The sequence below is a fragment of the Haliaeetus leucocephalus genome, unplaced genomic scaffold, assembly GCF_000737465.1.
Source record: "Haliaeetus leucocephalus isolate CR32 unplaced genomic scaffold, Haliaeetus_leucocephalus-4.0 Scaffold262, whole genome shotgun sequence".
NCBI classification, from domain to species: domain Eukaryota; kingdom Metazoa; phylum Chordata; class Aves; order Accipitriformes; family Accipitridae; genus Haliaeetus; species Haliaeetus leucocephalus.
Window position 1 is genome coordinate 10,637,496 of NW_010972698.1, and position 15,883 is coordinate 10,653,378.

A 15,883-nucleotide genomic window follows, 5' to 3' on the forward strand; every position below is an offset into this window, starting at 1 on the left:
CTAGTTCTATAAAAATCTAGCCAGGGATCTATTGGTGTTCATTACAACTCATCACAAAAGAAAAAACAATCAGAAAAGGAATAATAGCATTTTTGGAAAGCAGCCAACACTCTATTGTACTGTAATGACTGTTCTTTCCTAAGAGAAAAAGCTTGGGGAAGAATTCTCCTTTTCTAGGAAGGGATATAACCTGGAAATCCACAGAAAGGAACAAAGCATCCCCAAACTTAAGTGGAGAAATGAAGTAAGATTTCTTATGACAGAAATCTAGCCGATCAAGTCCCAGTTCCTGGTTCTGTGATTCCAACTGCAATACCCTAAGAAGCAGCATAAAGGATTGATTTCCCTCAGAACTGTAAGGCACCGGCCACCACTATGAGAGGAATGATTTTGTCTACTGGAATAAAAGTTCATATTCTCAGTCAATGCTGAAATTCATGTCTCAAGTACTTTTTGTATCCATTGCCAAGTTCTCATATTTGGAACAATCCTTTGTAACAGAAGGAGGTTTTGGTTTCTGGGGTTTTTTTGGTCTTAAAGTAAGAAAGGTAAGAAGAGTCCTTAAAGAAGCAGAAGCAATGACCACAGAACATTTACTTGGCCAATAATGACCAGTTTATCTTTGACTGCTGCTTCTTATGTACCAGTATAAGGATGTTCATATCGCTTATTTCCCCCCAGATATACTTTAAGGAAACAGATTTGTTTTATTATTAAATACAGGAATCAGTTTCACATCGAGAACAAAGCTTCAATTTTTAGCAAGTTAACACCACTGAACAGACCAGTCCCTTCCCTCCTCGTATTCTTCTGGACCATCTCAGTTTAATTTCTGTATGGTAAATATAACAAGACGTAATTCAAGGTAATATCCCTACTAGATGCAGGCTATCAATTACAGGAATGATAGCATTTTTAATGTGCCTAGAGAATGCAGGTCAGATTGTTTTTTAGCACTATATTGGGCTCAAGTTCATGCTTTCAACTTGGTAAAAGTCCTGAAAAACATTAGCTGATATTTTCTTCCAGGAGATGATTGCAGAAGAATTAACGTGTCTTGCCAGAACATCAGTACTCCTCATACAATACAAATGTGATTTTACAGGTAGGAAAACACTCATAATACAATTTCTTCAAGACCGTATGATTTTGTAAAGTAATAAAAAAAGCACTGGTGAAATAACAGCCCTAGCAGATACTGGCTTTATGTCACCCACTCCAGTGCTTTCCAAATCTTCTCTCCTCTGTCCTCTATTTTCATTTAAAATTTTTCATGGGAGTACACGAACCTGAAAACACTATATTAGTTTCATAGCCAAGTCTTCACCCAGTCACTGCACCCAAGATAACATGCTCTTCTTACCTGTGTGAGAATTTGTGGCCCATTGCAATCCACTCCTTTTCTATTAGAACCTTCAGTTTCAAAACAGAGATTAAAAAAAGACCGTTACTTTGTTTAGAAAAAGCAAAATGAAGCCTTTGATGTTAAACACTAAAAAGCTTACAATCAATGCTACCTGCTGACCCTACTGAGTGTATCCATAGAAGCCAATGAAAATAGTAACAGTGATTTAGAGTACAATGTCACTGTTAGAATCAGAAGTTATTTCAAGCAAGCCCAGTAATACCTTGAGAGAGTTTCTATGTTGTTAAAATCATAATATATAAACATGCTGATCTAAAAGAATTAACAGCTTAATATTACACTATGTACTATTTAATTCAGAAAAGAGTATCATGATATTCAGCAAAATAAATCAGCAAGTGGAATTCAACAAATGTTTAACATACAAATAGGAATATAAGAAGTACAGCTGTGAATTGAGGAGCTCAGGATGAAATCAGGAAAACTACATGGCTATTTCTCTTTAAAGAGAATGCCTGTGCAATATGTAAGAAAATAAGGAAGCAGTATTTTCCTTAAACACACGGCTCATAAGGAACCAAATGACTGATGCTAAATCCATTATTACTTGCCTTGCTGGATCATAGTTAAAGATCAATTCCTGATATCATCATCCAGAGACTTAAACAACAAAAGGAGGGCAGAAATTCACAACAAAGTTCTTTGAAAACTTAAGTTATATTGCTTTTCAAATTTTTCCATTCTCTACACTTTTGTTGCATTCATTCAGGAATAACCACTGTCATAGGATTTGTGCATATAAACCATTTGCTCAGAGGACAGATAAGCATTTGTCTGTTGGAGTTACTGCTCCTGTTCCTAATCAAAATCACGTTTCTTAGTTCATACAGAATTGTCCAGAGCACAGCCAAAGCCTAGGCAGAAGTTTCACACTCTGATGTAATTTTAACTGTTAAAACATTGCAGTATAATCCAGAAGCAAAATAAATAATAAAAAAATTAGCACAGAATGCAAGGAAACAGTCCTAGCAGTGCAAAACACTGCAGGAGGCAAAATTTGCATTATTCTGATTTCAGGGTTTCTTTTAAGGAACTCTTCTGACGAAGAGCAGCAGTCTATCTTTCAGGTACTTAACAAAAAGAGATGAATGGAAAAAAACCATCACAGATTGCACTATATTTATGCAGTGATGGCTTCAAATAAGAAAAAGTCTGAGTAGAAGCAAATGGCCAAATTCACGTGTAATGGCTTCAAAAAAGTTCTTTAATGATGCACAGATTTTACATGATATACAGGTTATATGCTGCCCTATGCACAAGAATGAGTTCACCCAATTTTAAATCCTAGCAGAGAAGAGACCATTCACTGTAACAGTCTTAAATGACAAGCTTCTTCACTGCTTTTTTTGTGGATTGCTGCCAGAGTTGCATCCTTTGCTCACTCATCTCTTGCTGAAATGTCTCATTAGTGGCTCTCATGTGGACATTCAAGGAAACAAAGATTTGGGAATTGTAAATCAACCACTGCTGTTTTGTGCCCATGCTGTTCACAGCAATTAAAGCTTGTTTATAGAATCAAAGCTAGTTTTATATAGGTCACCTACTGTTTGTTCCAGGAAATGGCCTAAAACATTTAATTAGGGCCTGTTTACATTTCAAATACAGGAAGCACTTTTTATTTTTGAAATTCCAACATTCGTCTTCTTACCATGAAGCCTTTAAAAGTCCTATAAAATGGATCTAAGAGGAGGCTAGCCAGGGAGCAGACCTGCGCTGTGCGATCCCACCCATCAGAGCAGTGGACTAACACACTAGCTTTTTCATCTTTCACAGCCTGTGAAGGAAAGACCAGACAGAACAGTTTAGCAGCTTTTTAGGTTGGTTACTGTAATTAAATGCTATCCCTTTATCTGCATTTACCTGACTGGCCTACAACCCAAGAGGAAAATTTGTCATTTCTCATCTGGACCACGGAAATGCACCACTTCTAGTCACATAGCCATCAGCCCATAGGAAACCCCAACTAGAATAAACTGTTGTAGCATGCCTTGTCAGCAACACCGACTGTCAAGAAACAAAGACCCTCTGATCTCAAAATGCTCAGTCTTCTGAAAGGCCAAGAATTCTCAGTCCCCTTCTCTAAGGAAAAATTTGGTGGACAAGTAAAGAATAATAATTGGACACATGGGGACTAGGAACTTCCCAAGAAAAATTAGAAGAGCTCATCCCAGCTTCCTCCCATATGGACCACCTTCTTCCCCTTGTACCGGTGGCAGAAGAGAAACACAAAATAGCTTCTTGCTTGCTACATGGGAAAATTTTAAGCGAGAAAAGACAACATTTACAGAAGGTCACTACTCTTGCCACATGTTGCCTGCACACCCTTTACTATTACTGAAGGGCCATGTGCCTTAGTGACTTTTCTCCTTCTGCCTGACCTGCAAAGCCACAAGCTCTGGAGAAATGAAGACTGCATTGAATAATCAAAATTAGCAGTCCCCGCATCACATAGAACCAGGAGAAAATAAACCAGTCTAAACACTCCCTCATTTAAAGCAGAGCAGTTCAATAACTAACTAGCATAAGGTTAAAAGTTGTTCGCACTACTAAATATGCGTTAGAGACGTTTATAAAGGTCATTTGTTCACATTTTGTGATTTTATTTGTTTCACATGAGTTCTAATAAAGCCCAGATAACTGCTCATTACAATACAGTGAACAGGACAATGTCCCAATGCCTACAGCATTTCATTTAGTCACGGGAAGTGTCTAGGAGACAGCCCACTGGGTAACCCCCTTGACGTTCTCCAACTGCAGGCTTGTTTTTGAGAGCTGAGGCCAATCTGAATAGCAGTGTTTTCCCACCTTCTGTCCAGAGACAACTTCACAGCCTTGGAGCAGTCCCTAACAGACAAGTACGTATTTTTTAATTCACCTGCAGGCTGGAGTACAGTTTTACCTTGGCAAGAAAGACACCTGCATCCATCACAGCCTTAATGTGCCGTAACCAACCTGAGTTCTCCAGCCCAGTGAGGAAATCGCTCATTGAGGGGGACTTCATTTCACACACTAAGAACACAAACAAAGGAATTAGCTGACACTCTGTTAACAACATCTCTTCCTTTTTCCCACCTCCTCATTATCTCTTCACAGCAACAGAGCTTGGTAGATCCTAAAAGCTAATGTTTCCACACTTTTTAAGTGTCAGTAGCGACATCCTGTCTAAAGGACACAGAAACTACTGGTTGCATACTCAAATACACAAGCCAGTGATTTTTAGCTATAAGAGAACTTGAGGATCTGAAAATATCCTCCTCCTCTTTTTTTAAACAGTAACTCATTTTTTCAGCTGAGTTTTTTCCAACATAGAAAGTGTTTACTGATCTGTTACTTCACTATAAATCACCATTGCACACACATCTAACAACTAATGTGCAGTCACCATCACAAAGAAAGGAGAGCTCCAATTTAGTGAGAGAAATAACATGTCCAACCTTGAAGGCAACTCAGATTACTATATTGAAACCCAGCATAGAAAATACTTATAGTAATACAGTTCAATAGTCCGTAAGCACCAGCGAGACAGATTTTATCACTGTTGAAGAAGAATATGGGCGTAAACAAGTATTTATTCTGCCTCTTCTTCCACCACAAAATAAATCTGCCAGGAACAGGCAATTGAGGACTTATACTTGTGATCAGGCCAATCTCTTGGTTGTGCGAATAGCCTCATTTTTCTCCAAGGTCACTATGGATCCTGCAGTGCTACCTGGCCAGGCACTTGGTAGCATCAATTATGGAACTATTTTGAAGCAACACGACCATTACGCTGGTTACTAAAATATTAAACTCGTATTTTGAATGACAGCACTTGTATTACATTTTAGAAAACTAAACACAGAGACCAAGCAGAATGATTTGCAGCATCTACTCTGCCCAGTTCTGCAGTCTTTGTCAGCACAAAGATGGTAATAGTGCTGGAAACCAGCTAGCACAGTATGCTGGTTTGATCCAAGCCACACCTTCACCTTTAATGGAACTTCTCCAAAATTACATTAGTGAAAATATGGGCCTGATTCACCTCTTGTTCTCCAGTGGCTCAGGTATTTCTTCTGCCTTGCTTCACATTGTTACCTGAAGATCACAATCTCACAGAGTAACTTAATTATCTGAGCTACTCTGCATTTTAATATATTTTAATGTGTTAAAACATTAATTTAATACATTTTAATGTATTAAAACCAAGTTCTGTTAAAGAAATCAGAAAGAAATGAAAAATAAGAACTATGTGTGTATGAGATTACAGATCTTTGGAAGATCACGCCAACATTTTATTTCAAACCAGAAATACTGTTTAACACTGAAATACTCCAAAATAAACATAGTAAACCCCAGAAAAGTATTTCCTCAACAACCTATGTTAGTTTTCTTTCAAGAGCTCACAAAGTAACCATAAGACTATCTTAACAGTAAAATGTAATATTTCTCTAGCCTTTTTAATTTGGCACATTTAAGAAATTCACATTCTAAGTAACTAGCACAATTAAGGAATGTTGTTAGTATTAGTTGCTATTTTTGAACCACTATAAAACTAAGCACAATAATAAAGAAAATGTCTAGCGGGAAAGCATTTTAACAACATTAGCACTTTCAGCCACTTCAATACAGCAAACAAAGGAAGATATTGACTTCGATTATCTGCTTCCACCACAATACACAAGTCCACATGCACTTGTGCACGTAGTATTTATATATTCTCAAAAGGTTCTGTCCAAAAGTAGCCAAGGGTAATGAAGACCGGCCACCTGCACGGACGGTACCTACCTTCCAGGAGTTTCTGCAAGCTGTTCCGCATCACATGGATGTTTTCTATACCAATAAATTTAAAGCGAATGTTATCATAATTATCTTCATTCTCATAACCCTTCCCAGCAGCTCGGTTGGCCATGGCATTTAACTGTCAAATTCAAGAGAACAGGAATAGGATAGAAAAAGACAGAAAATTACAACAATATGCAGAAATAAATGAGTCTGTTTTGCAAGTCCTTCTTTTTTATAAAATCTCCGAGAAAACACACTCTACGAAGTTGTTACTCCGACGTACTTCCCCACCTCCCAGACATTACTTCCAGCTGCTTCACTAAAATTATGCCAGTGTCTCCAGTCCACTAGTCATATGCAGAGACTCATTAAGACCCTGGATAGAATTTCTTAGGGTAGGCAGTATCAAAACCATGCCCAATTTCAGAATACTGCTGTCATCAAAACAGGTAAAGAGACATTGAGTCTGCCTTAACTGTGAAGCTACGTAAAAAGATTCAGACAGAAGCACACAAAAGTAAAAACTAGGAAAGCCATTTTTACGAGTAACATACATACATGGTGGTATAGAAATAGTAAGAGAATTCCAAAGCTTTTCACAGACATACATGCACAGATGAAATAAAGCCACCTGAGGGAAACATAGAAATATTAAAATTGAGCAGAAAGAATACAGCAACCAACTGGAACTGCAGAAAAGAAGTAGAAAAGAAGCCAGTTGCTCTAACAATTACCCAAAACAGTTCAAGAGCTACCAGGAAATCTTTACCGGTGACCAAAAAAGAGCACCTCACCCCCCCGCATATTAATTTGGAAAGAGGAGTGATTTGCCTCCATAGAGAGGAGAGAAAGAGGAGTCAGATACTGTATATAGACACCTTTAGAACAACTAAATAACCCTAGTGCTTCAGTTCTACCATTCAGAGAAAGACATGTTGTTTTAGAAGGAGAAATGTGACCAATTATAAATTCTTTTTCACCAAATACTTTAGAACAAAACTGCCATCAATGATAGATTTAGTGGAACATCTATAATACTGGAAGCTGTCTGTACCAAAAGAACATGCAGCGATTGCTACAAGCATACATATAATTACAGAATAGGTTATCTCTAGTATTTTGTCTCTTTGTAGTATGACATTTCTATCTTGGAACAACAGGTGAAACATTCCTTTCTTTCCCAAAAAGACTTTTTTCCTTCTTGCTCTTGCCATAGTTTAACTAAATCTGTAATTTCTATAAAATAACTGCAATATCTGAACAGTGAAGCAGGTTCTCAGAAAGCCCAATTTTAAAATAATCAGAGCACTTTTAAATCTTTGTATTTAAATAATTGCATACTATGAAAATCCTTGTATTCTAATTTGCGTATACCAACACTCCCAATCAACATGCTTACAAGACAATCTAGAATTGGTTTCTAAATTCAATTCCTCAGGATGACAGTCATTAGAGATTTCAATTTCCGAATGTTTCTCTATTATCCTCTTACACTCAGCAACGAAGTTCCAGCCCCAGATAGCGGCTATGGACCAGAAGAGCTGAATTGTACTAAACTCCAAGCTGCACATCATGAGAACATTAGTGTTATTTTTACAAAAGCAAAAAAATGGGAGTAATTGCTTTTCTGAATTGTTATCAGACTCCATACAGCCACACTTCTTCCCAGGTCTGCTGATAAAAGCACTTCAGGCTCATGGAACTGAATCCTAAGGCTTCTCTCCAACTCAACATATTAAGGACCTAGCTCTCTTCAGGAAAATGCTTCACTGTCTCAGCCAGCTTCAAGACTGCCAGTTGCTTCAGGTCATCCTTAACACAAACCTCAACCCAGAATACTCCAGGAGTGCAAGCATTCTTAACAGCTCTTAACATTGCAGTTCTATTATGCAAAAGTATTCATCACATTAAGACACCGAACCAGGAGCCTGATACTGAATTCCTGATTCAGGAATGACACAATTTAACCTAATGCAGCATAAGAAAGCATTAGCAGAGTTGTGAAAGAGTGAACTCGAAACAGCGTTACTAATTCAGACGCAACCTTTAAAAGTAGCCACAAACCCCAGGAAGATACCTTTGGCCTTGTGTCTACAACATACATGAAGGGGCTCCCAGGGTTGGCTTCTCTGATCGCCTGCAGCATTTGTTCATCCTCCAGACAGCGTGCACTGAACCCAGAGAGAGGCTGGCTACAACGACATATGGCAGCCTGCAACACACAACAGCTCATATTTTCCTGTGTTCAGATCATCTCTACTGCACTGCCCCCCAAACCACTAACTTGTTGGTTTTAAGTGTCCTATTGTTTCCCTGAAAAACTGCTACTGAAATGGACATACAGAAATACTACTGGAGTATCTCTCAAAGCTAGAAGTCTGGGAATCTTAAGAAAGTAGAGGGGCTAAGGAGCACTGCTGCAAACTTCATTGCTATGTTCTCAAACCCACTGTGCTCTGCCTGATGATCGGTATCCCAGATATTAGCATTTCTCATGTTTTCTACTTTGTTTCTATTGTCCAAACCATTCTTTTCCACAACTTTGCTTATCAGTTGTTACTGTTCCATGCTCACAACTGCACTGAGTATGCTTTAGGGAAATTTCAATAGCTGCCAGCACAACTCCATACGGTTGCTCAGGTCAAGGCACGCTTCCTCAGGAAAACAACAATTTGACTGTGACAGCATTTTCCTAACATCTGCATCTAAAACACTGCTGAGACAGCAAAGTTAAAAATTTACATTCTGGTCTTCAGTGGAAAAAAAAAACCTGAAACCTTCACTTATTCTGAGCTAGTGGGGATTTATTTCAGGGTGGTTCCTCCTCTTCAATACTAAGAAAATCTAGCTGAGTTAACATGTATCTTGTTAAAACATGATTCAATATAGCTAAACAGTAGATTAAAAACCCCACATAACAAGGCATTGCTGAAAGCAAAATTTCCAGACAGGAAGCTTGGAAAGTTCGTGCTTTTGGCACAGCTCTGGATGCATCTGAAGTGTTTGTCTTTAACTAGCTTATTCTGTGACTCAGAACAAACTAATATTAAAGCCACTAAGAGAAACACAGTTCTCAAACATGAAGTTAATATAACTCTAATAGTTACATCTCATTCTTTCCCTTCACTAAAAGGGGACTGGACAAGAAGTAGAACCCTTACTCCCCACAAAGACAGCAGACAATGGACAACTAACATTGTTTTCCTTATACAAGTACGAAAGCACCGGAATCCGCCCTCTGCTTCTGAACCTTGAGCTTCCAATCACCACTGCCTTACTAGCAGCTCTAGGCACCACTATTTCTGGAGGATATGTGTTGCAAATCTACGTGAGAAAAGAGAAAAAAAAATCCACACATTACTACTTACCAATTAAAAGTTCATGAAAAAATCATCTTTTGCTTATGATCTAGCATTTATAAACAACAGGAATAGATTGTTTGCGAGAGTGTATCAAGCCGTTAAGATGTATTTACAAAAATAACACAGGAATAGGTCCAAAAATAAACCAATCAATTTTGCAACTGAACCTAAAAGAACAGACTGCACAGTACACAATACATATTAAAAGGAAGTTCTTTAAATCCATAAATTTTATGAAAGTTCCTGCTTTGTCACAAAAAGAGGAATTAAGAACAACTATATTTAAAAAGTTCCTTCAATCTTATTCAACTTGAAATGAGCTTCCAGCAGTCAGGTAGCATCCTCAGAGACCAGCTTTATCTTTTTCCCCTCAAAAATGTACAGTTTTTTCAGCACATACTTCACAGATAAGCTATTCTCCAAGTCTGGCTTTACTTTAGGCCTGACAATGTTAAAACAGAAGCTGGAAACCCTGAGGAAATTATAAAGCACTGGCACTTGAGGATTTACATACTAGCAAGTAAAGCTGCAAAGTGATTAATGATTTTAGATGCCCACATTTAAATGCCCTAATCAGCTAATGGAAAAAGCACCTCTCGCATTGCATCTCAACTCAGGCATACAAAGATAACAGTCATTTAAAATTACCAGTCGATTCTGACAGCACAGACTTATATTTCTCCCATGCAAAGCATAACAGTAAAGAAAACTAGTGGGGGAAGGGAGCGGAGGGCAGGGGGGAAGGGACTCAAGACAATATATTGGTATCTTCCTTGGAGTTGCTATTCACAGCCACAACAGCACTGGGGATCTGTGCTTGCCCAGAAACGGAACATCTCATGGCGCTTGTTCTCAGCAGAGCCTCTTTCCGAATGCAAACATCTGTCTCTCTCTCCCACAAGGGAGGTGCCAGCCCTGAAAGTTGTTGCTTTGTCTTTTAGACAGAAAGGTCTGACTGTATACAGCATCAGAAGAAATAAAAAGGGAAATAATATGAAGCAGGAGTTTGAGTAAGCTTGCTGAAAAATGCTTTCATTTAATGTTTAGATCCAACCTGGCCTTACAGGGGAGAAAGAAGAAAACAACAGCAGCAGCCAGTTAGGACTGAAATGATTGAGAATGCTTATTTAGCAGAAGATGCAACCAAGCAAGAAAAAAGAAGTCTGTTTTCCATTACTGTTTTTTCCTTCCTTACCTAGTCCTTTGTCTACTCTGCCTCATTCCCCACCAAGCCATATCACTGCCATTTATTTCTCTTCCACACATCTGTCACCAGCCTGGTGGGACAGGGTTTGGAAATACCAAAAGCAGCTAAGGGTACTTCAGGTTTTTCGTAACAGATGGTTTGACATTTCTCTAGAAAAACAAGTATCTGGTACTTTGCCAAGGGGATCAAAGCAAACCAAGGTGACTCCACAGCTCTGTTCTGTTCTTCCTTAGCATCATTACCTGCAACTTCACATCAAGACGATGCTGCTTCAATTAAAACCAACTGAGCTCATTCCTCCCCAGAGGCATCACTTATGCAGCAGTAGAAGGACTGCTGTATGACATTAATAGCAAAGAAGAGATACTGCATTAAATGGCTACTTTGGGCAAGAATTACCTCATAGTCTTTATTAACATCCGTTATTTCCCAATAGTCATTTGGAATTCCCATACGCTGGTAATCCACTTTTAAATCAATCAGCTTCCATCCAGTCTCCCGGTTCTCTTTAGACATTTTAGGATTATATGAGAAAGCGTAAAGTTCTTCAGGTTTCGCTGGGAAGAAGGAAGAAAAAAATTAACTAGTTAGAGATACAAAGACATACAGAGAGGTCAACATTTCTTCCTAAAAGCCATCTTTTGGATAAGCACACTATGCAAGCCAGCAAGCTGCAGGTGTATCACAACCAGTTCAAGGACTGAAAAAAATTATTCAGTCAAGAAAGATCAGGAGAGTTAGAAATCATTTACTAAAGAAGCCAAAGGGCTATGCCACTGTACTGCACAGTTGGCTATATTTTAATAACAGCTATCTTCCCTATGCTTCTGCCTCCTCAAAGGTCAGAAGCATGAAGTTTTCTTTTATCACTTTGTGTACTTTACTACTCTAAGCAAATTTATAGACTGATTCTCACTCCTTAAAAAAAAATAATAATAATTGAGTACTACATAGAAGAGTATAGATACTTAAAATTTCTCAACCTCACATTTACGGTTTTCATTCAGCGTAGCACCAAGTGCCAACAATTCGTATCGAAATCCTCAGGAATTTCCAGTACTCAGTTCCCACATGCAGGGAGGCACACTAGAATGTTTTGTTAGAATTAATTAAAACTTCAAAGTAGTAATTTTTTCCCAAACAAATTATTTCCTACTGAATTCACTGCAATAGGCATGTTAGACAAGATTTATATCATAAGAATTAATCCATAAATGAAAACATGTATTAAAAGATATATTTTCTGTGAAGAGTTCATAAAACAGCTCTTGCACACCTGGAAGTTCATCGTTCAACAGTGAGTTCTGAGTCGCACGGAAAACTTGATAGATGTCTTGAATATTACTGTCAGCCCAACAAAAGCTTCAGGCTGTGTCTGACAAATGGTAATTTCTTCCTCCCTCCATCTCTACCATCCCAATTTCCTTCCCTCTCTTCATAAAATGCAAATCCAACCAATAACTCATTCAGCTGATTCCCAAGGCAGCAAGCGCTCCAGAGACAGAGTGAAACCTGTCAGAGTCTGATAAAGTAGCCAGGTTACCAGACAGGTAACCCATAGCTGTCAATCATACATGTGCAAATCATAAATAATTATATGCTCTGCCAAAAAAAACATGAAGGAAGCATACCTACAGAAATTTTAAAACGACAAAAGAGAACTGTTAAAATCCATAAATAGAACAAAAGAAAGAGCTGCAGCATATTACACAAATAACCACAAGACAAAAGAAACTGATGTAATCCCCTGCAGTGACAGCTCCCACGCTTCAAGACCCTACATGAGTCTCTAATTTTCAAAACTGAAAGAACAGTGACAGCTTTTAAACATACCACCAGAAACTTGCCAGATGCAGCATTAGAATTAGAACTTCAAAACTCAGAAAACTCCAAAGCTCAGAGCACAAAGGAGATGCTGGGAATAGCCACAAACCTTAATATCAATAAACCCCCCCCCCCCACTCAGCAAAAACCATTTCTACTACAGTATTTCTGTTCAAGTCCTATGTGATGGCCAGCACGAAGCAGACTGGTGCTATCAATTCCCTTCCCTTAGACTAGTGACGTAATTAGAAAATGCAATTACAAATGGCATCCTTGTAATAACACTGAACTCCAAATACTGGTTCACTGATGGAGCACCCCAAAAAAACAGAAGCTGTCATAGACAGAAGCCAGGTAGGAAACGTGATGGAATGCTGTCCTGTAAGAACAACAAGTAGCCTGAGAATTCATCCATGATAGACTAAAAAGCTGAAGACACAAGAGACCACAGGCTTTTGAGGATGTTTTGCTTGCACTCTTAAGAGTGACTCCAAGTCAGGGCAGCCAGGGTGAAGCACAGGGTTTGACAACTGAAAGAAGACAAACATTGAAGAGTAGCCTAAACATGCTACTGGAAAACAAATGAAAGATCCCAAAAGCTTTATCTGTGGGATTCCAGAATCCTGTGAACATCTGGATCAACTGGAAAGGGTAGAACTACACAAGGACAACAGCTAAGTCACGGAAATGACTAACTGACAATGGCCAGGTATGGGATATGACACTCAGCACGAGTGCTACAAGAAAAAAGCCTGAGATGCTGCATACAGCTTCAGTCAGGCAAATGAACTTTGCATGGGTCTTCAGAAGTTCCTCATGGGCGACCACCTCATTCCCACTGCCACAGAAGACCTGTGTTTAGTTTGGAAGCAAATGCCCTGGTCCACAGGGTAGCACTCTACTTACTGAGCCAACCCACACAGATCGTCTCTGGCAGTGGAAACCGATTCTGATTTCACATCCTCCCCCTCCTGCACTGACACTGCAAAACCAACAGTCTGGCAGGCAAAGCTTTCTCTATTGCTAAGACAAGCCTTCCAGCCTAAAGCATTTCAATGATTTGCAAAACAGACTCCCGTCCTAAATACCTGGTTGTGAAAGTTTAAGCAATGAGGTATATACTTCATGACAGTCACGTTCCTGCCCAATAACAAAGTGAGCCACATGGAAGTTCTTGCAGTGAATAAGGAGCGGATATCCAGCCGTGGTCAGAGGCATTTTTTCTACAGTTGCAATATGGTGATGCAGAATCTGAAAAACAGGAAATAAACCTGGTTCACTTTGCTTTCGCTCCACTCCCACATGCGATATATTTTGTCATTCCCATTTTACTTTAGAATTAATAAAAAAAGGCTAATTTCAGTGCTAATTTTGTAGTTCTAAAAGCTGTAAAATCAGTTGTGGTGGCTTGGTATATTGAGTTTGAGATGGGAAACTAGACAAGTTTTTTATGTTCCTGGAACTAATACTAATTCAGTGAGCGACCTTGATCAAGTCACATTACCATTATGTTCATTTTCTTCCAAAACAGATGTTTCTGTTAAGCATTTGGTAAGAAAATGCTATAAAAGACCACTACAACTTTGGAACTCACAAACCTGTTCATTTTGGATATGAGATATAAAGTAATTTTTATACTTGTATTTAAACAGACTCCAGGTATCACAACATACCCATGTTTCTTTTCTGACTTCAGCAGAAGCATCTACATAGATAAGGTGGGTAGCTGTCAGGTATAACGTCCCATTTGCTGCCTTCCTATTTGTATAACGATCTAGTAATTTCACATTTTCAACCTGCAATATAAAAAGAGTATGAAAAAATGAATTTAACTTTGATTGAGGAAATAAATACGCACTTGTCGAACTGCAATCATTTAACTTCTAATATACAGCTCAGGAAGTAAGACAGAAGAATGTAAGAATTAGTCTTCCCTGCAACACTAACTCAGCTTCACACTATAAATTCAAATTATTTCTCCGGCAATTAAAGCCAAAAAGGTTAAGCAAATAGCACCACTGTGAATAACAGGATTACTAGATTTGTAGCCAAGATGATCACAGTTTATTACTGCGCAAGGTTGCGGAAATAACAGGACAAAACACTGAGAAAGAAAAGACTGTCCATGTTCAGTATAATCAAAATGTTGCTGTGAAAGAAACAGCCCTCTCCAGACTGACTTCCAGCTGCTCAGTCAGTCTAAAAAAATAGCTACTTGTTGTAACACACTTCCTATGCATGTAAGCGCATTTCATAAACCACACTAAGCTAATTAATAAAAACAGTTTTAAAAACCATCAGCACAGACATATTAAAATATTAATTTTAAAGTATTTTACGTTATTTGATTGATTTTCTCCTGGCGTACTTGCTTCTCAATGAATATAGACGAAATTTTTCTTTTGACATTAAACAAAAATAATGAGGGGGGGGAATTGGAAGGACAGTGAAAACAAACAGTTTAACAGTGTAAGATAAATTAGTTCTGGGTATTGAATATGTAAGCTTCTGTACAGGGTCACTGGTCTGAGATACATCATGGTAAATGTCAGCAAAGAAACTTGAAGAGCAGAGGTCTCGGCTCTGTGTCTTCCTACTATGTCATGTTTTTCAACACGTATAATTATTATAACCAATATTGCCCTTTTTCAGGCCACTAGAGACAAGCAGGTCCAGCAAAGCACCTTAGGCAATATGGGTAAGGAGCATACCCAAACTAATATTCTAGAGAATAAAACAAAACAAAACACAGCAACCTTCATGGTATATTTAAAAAACAAACAAACAAAAAAACCCAACTGCTGGACTGACAGCTGCCTGAAGTAAATACTTTTTTTTTTTTGCTGTCACAAGCACAGCATTCCCAGAGCTCCTGTTTCACTTTATTCAACTGAAAAAGCACATTTTGAGTCACTTATTCGGCCGGAGGGGGTCTCCGCACTTTGATATACATGTTTACACGAATCGCACCCAAAACACCTTTTGATCAGTACCCTTACTAAAAATTTCCTTTCCAACAAGGCGATACAGTAAGAAATACCTAAACACCACGTGAAGTAGCTTTAAGCCTTCCAGACTTATCCGCGACCCGTTTGAGAAGCGCGAGGGACGTTCAAGGATACGTATGCCTTGAAAGAAAGCAAAACCAGCTCGCTTACCCAAATTAATCGCGACTTAAAAGAAAAATCGCTGAAAACGCACGGCCCTGACAACAGCCCCAGCCGAGGCCCGCCGTCGCCGCAGGGGCTTCACCTCAGGTGTCCCGCGGGGAGGGCCCGGCGCAGGGCGGCGAGCGGAGCCCCG

General features: G+C 38.8%; 1 protein-coding gene across 4 annotated transcripts in view; it reads right to left on the reverse strand.

The window, feature by feature from the left end:
- MTMR8 (myotubularin related protein 8) overlaps positions 1-15,883 on the reverse strand; it is a 31,036-nt gene that overhangs the window by 14,961 nt on the left and 192 nt on the right. For 3 of the 4 annotated variants that reach the window (XR_774458.1, XR_774457.1, XM_010569075.1), the window contains exons 2-10: positions 14,254-14,376; positions 13,669-13,831; positions 11,156-11,313; positions 9,383-9,511; positions 8,265-8,399; positions 6,191-6,323; positions 4,326-4,435; positions 3,075-3,200; positions 1,364-1,413 (exon numbers count right to left, since the gene is read on the reverse strand). Coding sequence is in view for 2 of the 4 variants with exons in the window: in XM_010569075.1 (XP_010567377.1) it covers positions 1,364-1,413; positions 3,075-3,200; positions 4,326-4,435; positions 6,191-6,323; positions 8,265-8,399; positions 9,383-9,511; positions 11,156-11,313; positions 13,669-13,831; positions 14,254-14,376 (1,127 nt within the window). In the remaining 2 variants the exon portion in view is untranslated. Of the gene's footprint in view, positions 1-1,363; positions 1,414-3,074; positions 3,201-4,325; positions 4,436-6,190; positions 6,324-8,264; positions 8,400-9,382; positions 9,512-11,155; positions 11,314-12,032; positions 12,279-13,668; positions 13,832-14,253; positions 14,377-15,883 lie in introns of those variants that run through there. The other variant, XM_010569076.1, reaches the window with a different exon arrangement.